Source organism: Pelodiscus sinensis, chromosome 4 (assembly GCF_049634645.1).
Source record: "Pelodiscus sinensis isolate JC-2024 chromosome 4, ASM4963464v1, whole genome shotgun sequence".
Lineage (NCBI taxonomy): Eukaryota > Metazoa > Chordata > Testudines > Trionychidae > Pelodiscus > Pelodiscus sinensis.
In genome coordinates, this window is record NC_134714.1 from 65,960,221 (window position 1) to 65,978,939 (window position 18,719).

The window sequence follows — 18,719 nt, forward strand, 5'->3', positions numbered from 1 at the left end:
GCCCCCTGTGGACCTGGCATAGGCCTGCCACAGTTCCTTAATTTTCATCTGAACCTACTCCTGGGTTCAGATATGGCCGTTGGTGGCCAGGCTAGCAGCCATCCTGCTGTAGATGGCCGCGTTCCTCCATCTAGTGTGGAGATCATGGACGTTGGAGGCATCCCCCCAAACCTCAATCAAGTCCATGATCTCCGCACTGGACCAGGAAGATGCCCACCTTCTCTGGCCCCTGGCAGGCTACTGGGAGCTGGGGGACTGGGCCCGGGGAGCGGTGGAGGGCTGCCTGGCACTGGCTGCCTGGCTCAGGCTGGGGCCACTGGGTCAGGGACAGTGAATACTGGCTCTGGGCTGGCAGGCCTGGACCTGGCACAGACACTGTGGCCAGACTCTACCCCTTTAAGGACTCTGGGGAGCAAGGGAGGAGAGGAGTTTTCCTGGTTGGGGCCAGAGTGTCCAGCAGGGCACCCTGGAAAGAGCTGGAGGCCCCCTATTTCAAAATAGCCCCTATTCCGCGTCTACACAGCACTTATTTCAAAATAGCAATTTCAAAATAGGCGCTATTCCTCGTGGAATGTGGTTTACCAAGTTCAAAATAAGCCCTCCTTACGCTTGTGTAGACACTAGTACAGTTATTTCAAAATAACGGCTGTTATTTTGAAATAACTTTGCTGTGTAGACATACCCATAGAGAAGTGTTCCAGAAATGCAGATTAAAAAAAAAAAAGCTTGTATGGAGCTCAAGTTGGACAAATATGTAGGCACATCGTAATTCATCTTGGCTGTAATCACCATTGTGCCTGAAGTCTCTTAATTTTCAAGGAGTTTGGCCTCTTAACTGAGGATTTACAGCAGCTCAACTGCTATACTAGAACTCGGAAATAAAAGTCAATTTTGACCCACCTCTCCCCTGGAAATTAATGCTTAAGAGAAATCTCAAAGGGTCAATATTTCTGGATCTCCATCACCAGTGCTGCAGAAAAATCAGAGCTCGAAGCTGCCACTAAACAAATTAATGCCAAATTGAAAAGGCTATGCCAACTAGCACTCACATGGTTTTAGTGCTTTGACTCCACACAGAAGAATAATGATAAAAAAAGATGTGTCTGATTATATGATTTTATATTCCACCTGCTGTGTTGCTTTACACAGCTAGGGAGTGTAGAAGAATAGGAAAGTGCATTCTGAATCAGTTAGCCTTTAAAATTACCATTAAATTCTATGAAATCCCAGACAATGGTCAAATCAGGACATAAGTTTATTTTAAATTAGAACTGTTGATTAAAAACATAAATAACAGATAATTACAAGGGCACCTCTGATACTTTGAAGACAGGCAGAACATTCAGTTTATATGTTAAAAAACAAATGAAAAGTGGATGTTAAAAGTAAACTTAACCAAAGCATGTTACAAGAACTAGGGGAAGAACAAAGGTACGTAGGAATTTAAGCCTCAGACAAACCTAAATCCCTGTTTTAGGCTCTACAACAATCTACAAAATCTGTATATGGCTGCTGCCTAACTCTGCAGGCACTGAGGGGGAGGTCTACAGCTATCTCGGAATTAAATAAGACTGTAACTTTAGTATCTAAGAGAGAGCAGTTCTTGTGTTCCCCTCCTCACAGGGACCGTAATTGTCCTTGAGCCTTCAATGGCTTGACTGGCAGAATTCCTAGTCCTCTTCCCTACAGTGCATCTTAGTGAAACATGTCACAGTCTGGCCCATGGGCAATAGTTCACTGACTAGTTGTTTCTAAACTAAAACAAGGCAGAACTAGTGTTATTTAAATATGAATTGAATCCAGCATATACACTGTAGTTTAGACACATTTTTAAACTCACTCTTTAGGTATTTAGAACATGCCCATCACCACAGCAGCTCTTTGTCTATGACTATCCATGTACTGTATTTCTACAAATTGCACTTTAGTCTCCTAAATTCATTTTGTAGCAATAAAATTCATTGGGGGAATGAGGAAGGCCACTCCATTGGGAGACCTTTGCTTATCGGGGACAGCTAGTTAATAGGGTCAAACTGGCCAATCTTCAGAAAAGCTGTGGTTCTCCATGTGCTAGAAGATAAAAGACACTTGCCATGGTGACTATTTTTTATGTTGCCTTTTACTTTCCAATGCTGTACGCAAGGCTTGAAGAATCAGGTGTTTGTTATTCAGGATGTTGTATTCAGTCAGTTTAATCAGCTGATCATAATCTTTCTCCTTGTATGTGACTGAATATGTAGAATAGGGGGAAAAGTGACTGGTAAGATCAACTTTGCCTTCCTCCATCTCTGAACTGCAGCGCTTCACCCCTAGGGAAAAAGTTCAACAGGACATTGCTGCAGTATGGGCTGATCTCTTCATGTACCACCAATAATTGCACAGAGAGGGAGTTTTCTCTGTAATGAGAGGCTCACCCGTTTGAATGTCTGGGCACGTTTTACAAGTGTTTCTGTTGCAATTCACTAATTTGATCCCTGGATCATGGGAATGTCAGTTGCCTGATCTATAGGGGTATGTCTACACTACAGAGTTAATTCGAACTAACAGGCTACACATACAAACCGCTAGTTCGAACTTAATTCGAACTAGCGGAGCGCTTAATTCGAACTAGGTAAACCTCATTCTACGAGGACTAATGCCTAGTTCGAATTAAGTAGTTCGAATTAAGGGTGGTGTAGCCACTTAATTCGAACTAGTGGGAGGCTGGCCCTCCCCAGCTTTCCCTGGTGGCCACTCTGGGCACCACCAGGGAAACTCTTCTGCCCCCCTCCCGGCCCCGGAGCCCTTAAAGGGGCAAGGGCTGGCTACGGTGCCCGTGTCAGATGCAAGCCTGCCAGCACCCAGCCAGCAGACCCTGCACCTGGCACGGCTCGAGCCAGCCACCCGCTGCCACCCAGCCCTCCGCCTCTTCCCAGGACCAGGCTGGCGGCTCCCGGGAGCCTGCCCAGGCCCGCAAGAGGCGGGCGCCCGCCTGCTCTAGTGCAGACATCGTGAACCTCATCCACGACCTCCGCACTAGGCACAGGAAAGTGGCCGTCTAGGGAAGGATAGCTGCCAGCCTGGCCACCCCGGAGCAGGTTTGCATGAAAATCAAGGTGGTCCACTGAGACCCCCGACCCTGAGCCCTGAGCTTAGAATGGCCGTACTGGGTCAGATCAAAGGTCCATCTAGCCCAGTAGTCTGTCTGTCAACAGCGGCCAACACTAGGTACCCTGGAGGGGATGGACCGAAGACAATGACCAAGCCATTTGTCTTGTGCCATCCATCTCCAGCCTTCCACAAACAGAGGCCAGGGACACCATTTCTACCACCTGGCTAATACCACTCCATGGACCCAACCTCCATGACTTTATCTCAATTCTCTTTAAATTCTGTTCTAGTTTTAGCCTTCACAGCCTCCTGCAGCAAGGAGTTCCACAGATTGACTATTTGCTTTGTGAAGAAGAACTTTCTGTTGTTAGTTTGAAGCCTGCTACCCATTCATTTCATTTGGTGTCCTCTAGTCCTTCTATTATGGGAACTAATGAAGAACTTTTCTTTATGCACCCTCTCCACACCACTCATGCTTTTATAGACCTCTATCATATCCCCCCTCAGTCTCCTCTTTTCTAAGCTGAAAAGTCCCAGTCTCTTTAGCCTCTCTTCATATGGGACCTGTTCCAAACCCCTGATCATTTTAGTTGCCCTCCCCTCTCCCACCCTCTCTCTTCCCCTCTCCCACCTCCTTTTCCCAGTCTCCCCGGGGTTTGTTCAATAAAGACAGTTTCTATTTTTGAACACACGTGTCCTTTATTTCGTACATCAGGAAGGGAGGTTAGGGAGGGGTAAGTGGAAGGAGGTGACGGAGGAATGGGGTACGAGCTCCCGATGGGGAGGACTGGGCTGGCTCTGCGGGCTCCTCGGGGAGGAAGCTCTCCTGAAGCCCCTTGATTGACCCCCCCTCCGGATGGCAGCCTGTGGCAAGTGCAGACAGGCTGATAGCCGAATGCTGTGATGTGCCGAGTGTGGGCACTCAGGGCACTCCAAGCCAGGACTGCTTTGCAAGCGGGGAACCCCTGAGAACTGTCTGTCCGGGGTGGGGGTCGGGTTCCTTTAAGCACAGCCCTCGGCTAGCCTGAGACAGCAGCTCCATGCTCTAAGTCCTAATCTGATGCCCTGCCGGCACTGCTTCCGGCCATCCTTAACCTCAGTTCAGGGTCCACTCGGTGTGGACATGCTAGTTCGAATTAGCAAAACGCTAATTCGAACTGGTTTTTAAGTCTAGATGCGCTAATTCGAATTAGCTTAGTTTGAATTAACTAATTCGAACTAAGTTAGTTTGAATTAGCGCTGTAGTGTAGACATACCCTAGGTGACTATCCCCCTATGAGTGTCTCTTGTCTGCTTATAACAGCCTTAGAAAAGTCATCTGGGAAACAGGCAGGAAAGGAAAATAACAACATGGCAAACGGTGGGATTTGGGGAAGGGGAATGGAACCAAAGGAAGAGTACAAGCCACAAAACATATTTAATAGGTGAAACAGTGACCCCATTCAATGGAATGGCTATTTCTACCTCCATGTCCATGAACAGGTTATTTACAAGGAAAGCAAAGCTCTCATAGCCATAAAGTCTCAGAGGTGTGACACTGGCCATTCTATACTTGGGACAGAGACCCAATATCACACACACGTGCATACACACACACAGGCACACAAACACACACAAAGTCTGTTAAAAGAAAAGGAAGCTTGTAATTATATTGGGGGTTTCTCCTTAAATGTATGCTTCCTTTGACTTTAGTTTAAAGATTTTGCATTTTTAATTACTACAGTTTTTACTTATATACAGCAAGATAACTAGGGATATGTAACAGATGAAGATTAATATGGAAATAAAACAGGTCTTATTCTTAATAGGAAATATGTAAAAGTGGTAAGTTAGGCATTGGAGAGGTTTGTTGCAGTGAAATGAGCAAGTGGAGAGGAATGAATTAAAGAATTAAATTCAGTCAGTTGACCAGCTAATCAGAATGGCCTTCACTGAATACTTGGCTACTGTTGATAACTTACCAGGTGCTTTGTAACTTTGGTAGGTGTCATTCACTAGTGGGAAAAATAGCAATATAGGAGCCCCTGCAGTCTCAGCATCTTCAAAGAGGTAGCACTCCTTTAAATTTTTCCTCTCTTCTTCACTCAGCACAACTTTTGGGAATGGGATTCCTTGTTCTGAGAAGTACTTATAGGACTGGTCCAGAGGCTAGATCAAAGACAATATGAAAACCCAAAGAACAGGCTGAGATCAGGATTTCCTGAAGCAAATATTAAATTGTACTACCGTAAAATCTCAAGTATAATGCACACTTTTTTCCCGTTTTTTTTTTTAGCATCAAAGGCGGGGTGCGCATTATTTATAGGAGGATTTTTTTTTTTAAGTTTTAAACTCACCCTCGGCAGGCACGAGCTGGGGGGGGGGGGGGGAGGGCGGTGTAGGGGAGACAGGATGGGACCGGCAGGCGTGAGCTCGGTGCGCGGACAGCTGGGTGAGGGACACTCCCCCAGCAGGCGCGAGCGCAGCACGTGGACAGCTGGATGGGGGACACTCCCCCAACAGGCGCGAGCGCAGCACGAGGACAGCTGGGTGGGGGACACTCCCCCGGCAGGCATGAGCTCGGCACGCCAGCAGCTGAGTAGGGGACACTCCTCTGGCAGGTGCAAGCTCAGTTTGTGTTTGCAGTTGTGCCTTGGAGTTGTGAGGAGCTTCCTAATCTGACTTTGTAGATTTATTGTGCTTTGGAGTTGCTTATATGGTGTTAGAAGAATTAGCAGGAGGAATATGCGGGCAAATAGGATACCGTAAAATCTCGAGTATAATGGGGGTGTGCATTATAGATAAGAGTTTAGTTTAGTCAAGAATTCTAACGTTTAAAAGGGAGGGGCGCATTATACATAGGTGCGCATTATACTCGAGATTTTACAGTAGGCTACTTAAGGGATAGCCCTGGCTTTCCCGTTAAGAAACATGCAATATATGAAAATCCATGGCCAGATTTTTAAATTTTTCTTAGGGCACTCAACAAAAAACACTCAGCAAATGATTGGATTAGAGAATGTGAATACAAGTTTAAGCTGCAGCATTAAGCTAAAACACTATGGTTCAGAGTACTTAACAATGGGCTTTTAATAGTTACAATACTGCAGAAGCTTAAGTGCTAAAAATTTACAGACAAGTAACTATTATTGGAAAAACTAAGAAAAAAAATCTGATTTTTCTCACCAGTATCTGTGATCCTGCACTATAATTTAAATGTAGGATGACATCCACTTTCCTCTCTGGCCTCAAAAGTGGAGGGCAGCTGGTATTGATGAAGAATCCAGTATCGACCAGGGATAGGCATTCTGCTGTTTCAGTCAGCTGATTAGGTGATGTGTCCAGCACAGTATCTAGAAGGAAAAGATGTCTTGTTATATGTGAAATCCCGTAAGAGTAGATCCTGATGCTCTAATGAACATACTGACCAAGAGAAAAGGGTATTCAGCCGCTTCCCACATCTCTAATTTCCTTAGACATTTGGTAATCTATTTACATCACTGTTGCTCACCCTTAAATTAGAACAACTATTTTCCATGATGTCAGAATCTATATGTTCATTTTATTCCTAACTTCTTCAAAGCGTACTAATCCACCCATTCTTCCTCTCACTTCTTTCTCTTTTTCTTTTGGATGCATTTATTTAAAAAAATATATATTAAGGCAAAGTTACAATATAACATTAACACTCTAAATTGCATATTACACATTCTGGATCAGGTTCACATACAAAGAACTTGGCTAAAGATTCTGGCTTGCTAGATTAGGAGCTCTTCTCCTATGAGTACACTAACTAAGGTGACCAAATTCCTAAATAGGATCTTCTTTTTGGCATTTCTCTTATGCACATACTTGGTGTTGTTAAGCAAAGGAATTCTTTTCCCAAGAATTCAGCCACACAGATAATACTAAGCAGTTTTATTAGCAATGCATTGGAGAGAGCGCAACAGCAGCTTCCAAAGAATTAGCAGGAACATAAGTATTTTTTTACATACGTCCTGCATATCATTATACCAGCTACAGCTAGTTTATCGGTTCTTTGTTCAAGAAGGAATGGATCTTTGCACAAGAATATGGAGCCAAAGTAAGGGGGGAGAAAAGGCTGGGGTGGACTGGTTCTGCAGATAAGGAGAGACAGAGCAAAGACAGCAAGATTCAACAAAACAGCTTCTTGTAAGCCTGTGAGAATCCAGGAGGGGAGTTGCAGTTTTAACAAATTCAGCGGAAGTTTTAACAAAGCTCAAGGTCTTATTGCAGCTGGGCTGTTATCATTGTCAGCCTTGGGGCTCAGCACAGGAAAACAAGGCTTTGTCCTAACAATGTGAAAGCTGTTCCATTACAAGATATATTTTACTATACCACAATGCCATAGGAGGGATCTCTTTTTTCCAATAATGTGCAATAGTTATATCTATGCACTACAGTTAAAAACCCACGGCTGGCCTGTGCCAGCTGCCACACTCACAGGACTCAAGCTGTGGGACTGTGAATTGAAGACTTCTGGGCTTGATATGGAGTCTGGCTCTGGGACCCCAATGGCCTCAGAGCCCTGAAGTCTACACTACAATTAAACAGCCCTGCACACAGAGCTGGCTTGGACCAGCCATAGGAGTCTAATTGCTAACCACAGAATTTAACTGCTAACCATTAACAAATAAATTAATTTGTCATTCTCTTTAAAATGCAGATAATTAACTGGAGCATTAGATAAGCAGGTCCGGGGATCTCTAGGAAGCTGGCATTTAGCCCATTTGATCAGCAATGGTGCACTCTTCTAATGATCAAGGATTCCTTTTGTCTACCCATTCAGGCCCAGATGCTCAAACTCTCACTGGAGTTAGGGGCCTTAAATTCTTTTGTGACTCTGGGCCTTAGTGTCTCTTCTGTGTTCATAAAGACCGTGAATGCTGTCTACACACTGAGAGCACCTATGGAGATTTAATCAAGTGGCTACAGCCCAAAGAGAAATGAGCTTGAGCCCCATCATATCCATGTCACTAAAGATTTTCAGCCCTATCAAGTTCAATTGGTTGCTCAAACAATTCTGTTTAAAAGTAGGCTCAAGGGTTGGCATGTAGGGAAGCAGGGTTTGGGAGGGGAGCGGCATTGTTTGTTTTCTTGTTAAATAAAATCCATTCATTCTCTCCCAAGCCTCCACACTATACTCCAGACTCCAAATTCCTTCAAAGGATGTTGCAGAAGGGCAAGTGCTATTACCTTTCCATCTACAAAATGTGTCATTCTGTAGGTAGTTGTTATGCAGCTGGAGGCCTTTTAGGAAACTGTGGTATTGGGCAACTGACACACGCTCTGTAATGGCACCACGAAGAGCACGGGAAAAGGGACCTGCTGAGGTGAATACTTGAGTCTTCTGTTCATGTGACTTCATAGGGAGGACAGGCTCTTCCTCTGCAAAAGAAGTAATAAAAGGGCTTGTTCGCCTACATAAATAGTTCTAAGAAGCCCCCAGAATAGCAATAAGCAGCAATTAAAATCTGCATGCCATTAGTTGAGTGTCCATGATGAAAATTCTCATGAGCACCTTAACAAAAGATAGATACACTTTTTTGTGATCTATCAAGACAAAATTTCTTAAAATGCCCCAGGGCTATCTTAAAAACAAATCCCCAAAATCCAATAAGCCATACAACGTCACACTGCCTACAAATCATAACACTGACAAACTATGTTGAACTGTATTTGCCAAAATTAAAACCCCCAGCAACTATTCATGTGGTGTTTTTTCAGTCACTAAATATCTGTAAACCAGGCTCATTATTCCTGACTATATTTACTCTCTTACATAGTCAATGATTATGTATAGTGATCTAAAGGTTAATCAGAAATTATTCCAGAATGGTAATCAGTAAAAATCTGGTCCACAGATTTTTAAAAATAAAATACTTCCAATTTATGTGAAGTATAATGATAAATAAATGTTACGGCAGAGCTATAAGGTAACTTACCGATATCATTTATTCTGTCACGGGTCCACCTGTGCCAAAAGTCCTCTGAAGTGTGAGACAAATTCCAGATATATAACAGATTCAGGGAAAATAAACTACTCCACATGCCTGTGTAAGGAGAAATATATCAGTATTGCCAACCCTTCGCATTTAAAAACGTAAGTCATGCCCTCTAAAAATCATAAAAGATTGGATTAAAATAATGAGATGGGTTTAAAAATATTGAGGTTTTATGTTTGTTTTCTGGGATTTTTAATCTTTAGGGCATTTTTGGTGCACATTTCCAAGCTTTGCTCTAATACTATGAGAGCTAAGAAATCTTTTTTTTTTAATTAAAGTTGTAATTCTTATGTACTCATATGATTCTAGACTTCAAGAAAAAAAACACACCAAATAACTCAACACTTGTAATAAAATGGTGAGAGTGGGCCATGCTAGAGATTTTATGAAGGCCTATATCAGGGCTATTCAACCTTGGAAGCCCCCGAGGCCACAATGATACTCACAGCACATGCCGAGGGCCACAACTTAAGCGTGCTTGCATATACATGCAAATATATATGCAAATATATGCAAATAGATTCTTTCACACTGATGGGCATGAATACAAAGATTAAGGCAAGACTACACAACACGCAGGTCCCATTTAAGTCAGTTCTGCTGATATTAATAAAATGCAGTAGTTACCCAATTTCCACCCATATGTTAGCACTTTTAATGAGCAATGACAGTCCAGGAATTTAACTACTAAATTATATATCAACAGAAGACCATTATATTGATTACTTTTTTGTTTTGGCTCACACCTGCAGGCTATGTGTTGAGCCCTGCATAAACCCAAATCACACCACGGGCCGCAAACCAACAGGCCACGGGCCACATGCAGCCCACGGGCTGCATGTTGAGTAGCCCTAGCCTATATGATCGAGTTTTGGGAGCATTTAATTGAAAACTGCCTTTTATCCTTCCACCTGAAATTGTTCCGTTACCTTTTATTTTTGTGGGCATCTGTTTTTGCACAATTCAAAATTTTTGCTGTTACTGTCTGACTTAGGGTCTTTAAGCTTTAAGGAGCAGATCGTGTCTGGCTTTGTGTGGGTGTGCGAGGGGAGGAGAAGGGTGCAAGGAATCTTCCTCTATTGTGTATGCCTTGAAAGGGGCCACAATAGCGTCTGTGCTCTGGGAAATTCAGGAATGCGGTCTTCTTATGTACGCTGCTCTCTCTGTAGACCAGGTATGATGCACCAAGGAAATGACTTTAACCATTTTAACACAGGGTGCAGCTTGCATTTACATACCTGAGAGCCTGAAAAAGAATTTGTGACTTCTGGGGCAAAATACTCCCCCTGCCCTCTCAGTAATTCCTTAAGCAGAGCAGTTCTTTACAGGTCTCTACCTTGAGTGAAACAATTTTGCCTAACACTAATTCATATAGTCTGTCACAGTAAAAGTTATAAGTCAAATCCAGCATAAGATGGAAGCCTTCCTGTATCTCTCCAGATCATCCATTCATTTCCTTCCGAAATCATCTTTCTTTTCTCTGTTGCTTACGAATCTTAATTTCTCTCTCCCTCTTTCTAGGAGTGTATTAACTCAAGAATTTTGAAATCCGGGAAGTACTGGTATATCAGATTCTCAAAAGGGTCAAGTGTTGTTATATTATTTTCTAGATATCACTGGTATGCTTGTGTTGCAGAGCATTATAGTTTCACTGACTGCATGAGGTTTAGTCACCTTTTGTCACGCTATTACAGACAAATATTCATCTGAGCTAAAATTCTAGATTAAGACCATATTCAAGAGATTAAATTGAACAAGCTTGGGCTATGTCTACACTGCAAGATCAAGATGCAGGGAGTCCCAGCTTACGTACACATTCTTGTGCTAGCACTCATCTGAGCTAATGCACTAAAAATGGGAGTGTAGCCATGAGTAGCAGCAACAGCACAAGTTTGTCACCCCCAAGTACAAACTTGCCTGAACCTCACAGGTACATATGCAAGGTGGTCGGTAGATATATTCAAACACATTTTTTAGTCTATCATCATATTTCCAGGACAATAAATCACCTTCCAAGTAGCAGATCCGGGATTCTGGGAGCCTTTTCATCAGCCGACCCATGAAGAATTCACTTCCAAAGTCTTCAGAGCGAATGAAAGCTCCATATTTCATGATTCCAACCTCATATGGGGTGAATTCCATCCATTCTGCAAACAGCCACAAACAAAAAGACAAAAACAAAAAACCTTTGAGAGCATTCACCTTGCTGAGGACAATGACTTATGCTGTGATCCAATGGATAAAGAGAGATATAAAAAGATTGAACCACTGAAAGTTTATTACAAGCATTTTTGAACCTGGACAGACTCCAGAAATGTAGAAACATCCCAAAAATTAAAGCCAGGGATTACAAAAAGCCAGCTGGAGTAAAATTATATAGCTCCATTAACTTCAGAGGAACTATGCTAATTTTGACCAGGTCATGACCTGGTCTTTACTTTAGAGGGAATTTGGATTAATCTATATGAGGTCTTACCCACAAAACTGAGCTGCTTCCTCAGTTTAAAAAGCGAGTACATCTCTGGAGTATCTTTACCTTTGAAATCCATAGTGCTATAGTCATCTTTGACATTGATTGCCACATAGATGGGCAATGGGTTCTGGCCCTGATCCACTGCCTGTCGCTGATCCGAGAGTTTATGGTAGTCTTTCTGTTTCAAAAGAAAAATGGCTAAATTGAGGGGTGGGGGGATAGACTGGCACAGTGTATCTATACTTGGAATACAGTAAAATCGTCACATTTCAGCCATGTTTCCCATTATATGACTGCATCGTGTGCAGGGATTAATGTGACTGGGATCTTCCATATTCTACAAAATTTTCATGAACTGCTTACAACCCTGTTGACTGCACGTTCTCGGTAACTATATGGTACATGTTGTGATGGCACTTTCAGACCAACATGATAGGGAGTGAATAAAAGAAGAGATGCCTAGGACATAAAGGGGTTCTGGCATGGTCTACAGCTATACACAGGATTGGAAATGCATAGGACAGGAATACAGCAATTGCATATGCTATAAAAGCAAATGGATAATAGCCCACTGTTTGTTGTTCTAACACTCTTCAAACTATAACTACAGCACTTAACTATTACATTTTCAAAATGTGATTTTTCCAATGCAAAGCATCCATAGCCTACTAGTGAAAACAGTAATTCCCCCCCGCCCCAGATGAATATTAAAAAGTGGTCCACGCTTACACACACACACAGAGCACTCTGAACGAGACTGAAAAAATATTATCCCAAATGGGTCAGATTCAGAAAGTTATAAATATCTGTTAACTGGAAGGGAGACGTGTTTCCTCATCCATAAAGTTAATATTATAAGTGCAATATTATTTATTATACTGTAATGATTTAATAAAACCATGCTTTGATATACTGTACCCCATCATGTAACAAATATTCAACAATGAGCCCCCACAGATCTATAGAAGATGTCCTATGTCCTTCTTCTTTCCGCTGTTGTAGCTGCCTGTTATAATACTTCATACGTTCCATGGAAAAAGAACCCAGCTTGCATTTGGTCACATGTTTTCGAGCTTCATTGATTTTTTCATCCAGATCCTTCTGTGACCAATTAGCATCTCTGTACAAATTTGCCATAGTCCTAGGAAATATATTGAAGGGGAAAAAACAAAAACAACCAGTAGCTTTTATAAGAGAAGGTGCAAAATTTAACATTTTCAATTTGAAGGGTTAATGTACACTTTGCAAAAGGTTCCATGTCCTAAATCGATTCTGCCTTCTACGTACCCCAAAAACATTCTTCTCCGCTGACACTAACTATAAATATTTCCCAGTCCAAAAGAGATTTTTCTAGCAAAGTTATAAATGGGTCAAAAAAAATGGGTCATAAATAGGTTTCAGACCACAACTCTGCTCTGAGAGGAGCTGTTACCAGTGGCTCCATAATATTTCTTTAGCATAGATTTTTGTATCACCCACACAGAGAACTCTCATCATGTCTTCCTTACCAGGTTGTACCAGACAAGCCAGTCAGGTATGTAGAACAATCTATGACATTTAACTTCTTGAGACCTGATAGACTGCCATACGTCGTTGTCAGTGATCTCATTCCACCACCAGTTGTCATGATTGCCACTACAGGAATCTATTCAACACAAAGACAGCAAGTTACTGCAAAGCACATGTCATATGAACACTAGATCAAATCCCGTTCCAAACCACCATGGTAGTCTCTCTTCTGACAAGATCAAAACTGAAATACACATATGCACACTCCCAAACACTGGGGAAGTTTAGGATCTGATTTGGACCCAACCTGAGTAGCTCAGGCATCTATTTGAAATAGGGAAGGGGAGGGCTTATTGTAATCTCATTTGCTTTTGTTCCTCTGAAAACGTTTTTGTTGCCAAGATGGGTTTTCATTCCCTAGAAAATGCCTCATATGACTGTCTCAATGCATAACTTCTAGCAGCCAAACTCCTACTACTTGCCTTCCCATTGCAGTGGTGTGTTTAAGTGGAGGTGGGGGTGTGAAAGATGGGAGTCTGACACATTATAAGAAACTTGCTCTAGGCAGAGGGGACTCATTAGCCATCCAGGCAGTCTATCTAGGAGAAGGGAAAACTCCAATTTCAAACCAAGAATGTCAGGTGTGGTCAGCCAGTTTGTGAAAGCTGTATCCTTCACATACGGTCCACAAGCTTTCATCTTCAAGGAGTATATCAGTACAAAGGATAGGGTGTGCCCAAGAAGTTACATGCAACTTCTTGTCTCATGGCTGTGGAAAATGGTCAAGTTACCACACTGTGGCCCATGTGGCTAAAAAGAGCAAGCTAAAGAGTTCTCTCTGACATCCCTGAATGTGGGAACAATGAAAAGGAAGCAAAATGAAGTAGCTGAGATGATAAAGTGAAGGAAAGTGCACATTGCCTGTATACAAGAGACAAAATGGAAGGGGTAAAATCCATGTACATAAAGAAGGGCTGTAAGAGGATGCTCAGTAGTGAAGAGGAACAGAGTAGGGACACTAGCAGCAGAAATATTACCGGATATGGGAGTGGACATCCAAAGGAAGAATGACCAGTTGATGAAAGTTAGAAAAGCACTGAACAGTGACCAAAACCTGTATGTTATATAGTGATATGTGCCACATTGAATCATGTAATAAGTCAAGTACCACATGTAAAGTACCTCATTTTCAGAGCAGATCTCAATAGATATGTAGGAGAACGCAGTGTGAACTATCAGAGGATAAAGCTTTGAGACCAGAAATGAAGCTAGTGAGGATATCTTAGAATTAACCAGAGCCCATGCCCTGATTGTTGTCAATATATTTTATAGAGCAGGAGAAGTATTTCTTTATATACAGGAGCCGTGTCAACAGGTCCCAGATTGATTATGCCCCAAGAAGGAGAAGAGAGCTAAAAAAAATCAGAAACTGTACAGTGATCCCAGAATAGCAGATTGCAGAGCAACACAGATTGCATATAACAGACTCCTTGTGAAAAAGGCAATTCAGGAATAAAAGATGAGCTATGGTGCAATGGATAAAGTGGTGGAGACCTGTGAATGGGGAAGTTAGTCTGAGATTTAAGGATGAGGTTCTACAGAGTTCAAGTAATAACTAAACCAGCCACAAAGATACCAATGAGAGTTGGAGAAAAATATCCCAGTGTAGTATAGAAAGATCACAAGTTGTATGCGGACAAATGAAAAAAGATGTGGTGGGGGGCCTAATGAAATGCATGAAGCAGTAAAGAAAAGGGAGGAAAATTCAAGTGATGGCAGAAAGCAAAAATGCTGGAAAGTTATGAGGAATTTAAGCTCGTAAAGGAAAAGCTGAAAAAAATGGTTGCAGAAGCTAGTGGTCAGGTACTTAAAGCTTCATATGTATAATTACCGAGCAAGGAAGGGCAAAAAGGAATATAGAGATTAGCTAAAATCAGACAAAGAAGCACTGAAGATTTAGGAGTTGTGAAGTGCATCAGACAAAATGGAAGAGTGCTGATGGAAGATAACAAAATCATTAGGAGATGTCAGTGGTTTTATGAGAAACTGCTCAATGGGGAGAACGTGAGGAAATCACTGAGGTAAGTATGTGCAAGCAACTCTACCTTAGAAGAGCTATCACTGTGTTAGTGAGTCAGACAGCACTAAAGAAGATGGCACATAGGAAGGCAGTGGGAACAGAGGGCGTGCCAACTGAGGAATTTAAATCATTGAGCCATGGGGGAGTGGTAAGGATGATTAAGGATAAGATTTTGTCAGGGATATTTTTAATAAAGGTCACAGACTGGTCACAGGCAATAATGAAAAGTTCACTGGCCTGTCCCTAACTTTTACTAAAAATGTCCCTGATAAAATGGGGAGCTTAGCCACGGGGTCCCCACATTGCCTGTAGAAGTTGGGCTGCTGTGGGGACCCCTACTACTTGTGGAGCTGAGAGCTCCTGGGTCCCCTGGTTTGGTACTCCAGCGTACCTCTACTTCACCTGCTCCAGCTACTAGCTGAAGGAGGTCCCATCGCCCACAGTGGCCAGGGGCTGAAGGGAGGGGGTCATGCTGCCCAAGCCAGGCAAGAGCTGCAGCCTTGCCATCTATGGTGGCCAGGAGCTCCACGAGGCATCCTTCACCCCATAAGCTGGGAACTGTGGGGGAAGAGAGGAGCCCGCTGCCTACTGTGCTGGGAGCTGAGGCCCCGCTGCCTGGGAGCAGCAGCTGGGAGCTGTGGGAGTCCCTTGCTGTACCCCTTGACTAGGAGCTGTGGGGTCCCCCACGTGCTGCAGGAGGCAGGGGAACCCTGCGTCTCCTGGCAGACAAGCCTGAATTCATGGAGATCTCCGGAAGTAATGGATTCCATGACTTCCACAATCTGTGTGGCTGTGTCTACACTGGCATGAATTTCCGGAAATGCTTAAAACAGAATAGTTTTCATTATAAGTATTTCCGGAAAAAGAGCATTTACATTGGCAGGCTGCTTTTCCGGAAAAGCCCTTTTTCAGGAAAAGCATCTGTGGCCAATGTAGATGCGCTTTTCCGGAAAAGAGCCCCGATCGTCATTTTCGCGATCGGGGCTTTTTTCCGGAAAAGACTACTGGGCTGTCTACACTGGCCCTTTTCCGGAACAGTGTTCCGGAATAAGGACTTATGCCCGAGCGGGAGCAGCGTAGCTTTTCCGGAATAGCGGCTGATTTTGTACAGTAGAGCGTCGTTGCTTTTCCGGAAATTCAAGGGCCAGTGTAGACAGCTCGCAGCTTATAAGTGGCCCAGTGTAGACACAGCCTGTGGGAAAAAATTATAGCCTTAACTGAAAATGATGAACTTCTTTAAATTAATCCTCCAAAAAAATACCAAGCTCATGGGAAGAGCATACTGGTCTCTATCTTCAAGCACAAAGAGGATGTGAAAGAAAGCAGCGATTACCAGTTGTAGTGGGGAGGGGCTTTCATTTCCTGAGCACATTCTGCAGCTGCTGCATGAAGACCTGCAAACTTTTTCCAATGCTGTCACCTCCTATAGGTTTGCTGAGATTCCATGGCTTGGTCCTCAGAGGGAGTCACAAAGCCCAAATTAACCCCTATGGGGATATTAAACTGTATGCTAAAGAAACAGGCTTTTTGTCCTTAGAGGGATATTCAGTCATGACTCTGGCCTCCTTTAAATGCAGCCCTTTGTTTGGGTCCTAGCTCACTCCTTTGTGGGATTTATGTTGCTTTGCTTGTGGCCAATAGAAGAATCAATAGCTTACTGGCCACTCAAAGCACACGCCCACAGATCCTCTGCCTCCATTGCTCCAGCCCAGATCCTGCCCAGCACCCCTGCCTTCCTGCCCTGCTCTTGCCTTCCCTGACTTCTGCCAGCCACCAGCTCTGATTCCTCACACTGACTCAGTCTTGACTCTGAGCTCTGACAGTCAGACACAGACTCTAGTTCTCATCTTTGGTCTTACTTCCTGATTTTGGACCTTCCTCAACCTCTGGGTCCTGCCCTCAGGCTACAACCTGTAGGCTTGACCACCTACAACTCAGATTCCTGACAGCCAGGTTCCAACCTGGACCCTAAAACAACAGATACACACTGCTCAATCTGAGTCATGAGAAGAATATTGATGCAGAAGTTAGGAATCACATCGAGAGTGCTTGGTTCAAATGGAGGTATTTGATAGAAATTCCATGATAAGAATATGCTAAGTAAAATATAGCACAAAATGTATAAGACACAATTAGATCAGCCATGATGTACATCTCAGACGGCTAGCCAATGAAGAACGTAAGGATGTCCATAGTAGATCAGACTAATAGTTCATCTAGCCCACTATTCAGCCTTCCAACAGTGACAGGTGTCAGATGTTCAGGAAGACATGAGATATGTAGGTGAAAGAACATAAGATATGGGAGTCATGAGTCAAAAACCATGAGGAAGATCAAGAAAAATGTAGTTCTGTAATCCAAAAGAGATCATGTTGGAAGACACACTCAATAAGAATGCTTCGAGATAAAGAACAGAACATCCAACCTTGAATAAGTGGGACAAGACGAAGGCAAAGAAGATGGTATTGATCGAGTATTATTGTTATTTGTTTCCAGCATACCTAAAACATACTATGTTTGGTACAAATACAAAAGGAGGTATAATTCTTTACCTGAAGAGAAAACAAACATACAGATACAGAAGAGAGGTAATGTGAATCAAATAGTAAGACAGGAAGAAAACCAAGTAAGGACAGTATCACAAAAGCTCAAGGAGGGAAAATGTCAAGGAGGAGATGATTATGAAAAGTGTCAAAAGCATTGGAGAGAACAATGACAGTGAGGATGGAGTAAACCCTGAGATTTTGGCATGATTAAAGGCCTTGACTGAAAGCAATTTCACTGGAGGACAGAAATTGATAACCAGACGGGATTGGATGTAAAATGAATCAGAAGGAAATTTAATTCAGGGCAATGAGAGTAACTAGTGCATACTGTCAGTTGTGAGGTGAAAGAGGAAAGGAGACTGAGCAGTCATTAGAAGTTACAGTGTGAGGGAAAGTAGCTAAAGCACAAAGACAAGTTAAGGAAGATAGGTAAGGAACAATAGGGCAAGGAAAGGTAGGAGTGAGGAGGAGAGAGAGTTGCTGAGAGGTACAGAATAGTCAAGAAAGGAAGAAGAGGATAGTAGGGGGTAATGGGGCAAGTAAGAGGAGGGAGGAAAGAGATCATAGAGGACTGTTTGATGAAATGAACAGGATCCTTCATAGAAACAAAGGAGGGAGCAGCATGGGGTAAACGAAACAAAAGCAGTACTCTTTGGCCAGGAATACGACATAACTCAAAAGGAGAGAACAAATGTGTATGGGAGTAAAACAGTGGGGCAATGATACTTCATCGCAGGCTTTTTGTGAGGTGGGAGCAGGAAAGCAGGAAGCAGATTTTCAGAATGAGCCATGACTGAAGTATATTGGGATGGACTTTGTGCATATTCAAGACAGTGTAAGGGAGGGATAAGACAACTGTATCTATTGATGGGTTGGATAAGAAAATTGGTATCAGAGAGAAACTTCTTAAAGTGAGCCTCTCCACACCAGTCAGAAGTTTTGATAATAGTAAATGTGTCAGATTAGGTATCCAGATGCTGAGTGTTTGAGCTGAGCGGATCTCAGGGATCCTGTGC

General features: G+C 42.9%; 1 protein-coding gene across 3 annotated transcripts in view; it reads right to left on the reverse strand.

Annotated features, from left to right (window-relative positions):
- Positions 1-1,237: 1,237 nt before the first annotated feature.
- Positions 1,238-18,719, reverse strand: part of LOC102448586 (cytosolic phospholipase A2 epsilon-like) — a 34,373-nt gene continuing 16,891 nt past the window's right edge. For all 3 annotated transcript variants that reach the window (XM_006130348.4, XM_075927203.1, XM_075927204.1), the window contains 9 exons: positions 13,077-13,213; positions 12,487-12,709; positions 11,632-11,746; positions 11,105-11,242; positions 9,036-9,143; positions 8,287-8,478; positions 6,256-6,422; positions 5,052-5,238; positions 1,238-2,309 (listed from right to left, as the gene is read on the reverse strand). In XM_006130348.4, the coding sequence (XP_006130410.3) occupies positions 2,101-2,309; positions 5,052-5,238; positions 6,256-6,422; positions 8,287-8,478; positions 9,036-9,143; positions 11,105-11,242; positions 11,632-11,746; positions 12,487-12,709; positions 13,077-13,213 (1,476 nt within the window). In that variant the 3' untranslated portion in view covers positions 1,238-2,100. The remainder of the gene's footprint in view (positions 2,310-5,051; positions 5,239-6,255; positions 6,423-8,286; positions 8,479-9,035; positions 9,144-11,104; positions 11,243-11,631; positions 11,747-12,486; positions 12,710-13,076; positions 13,214-18,719) is intronic.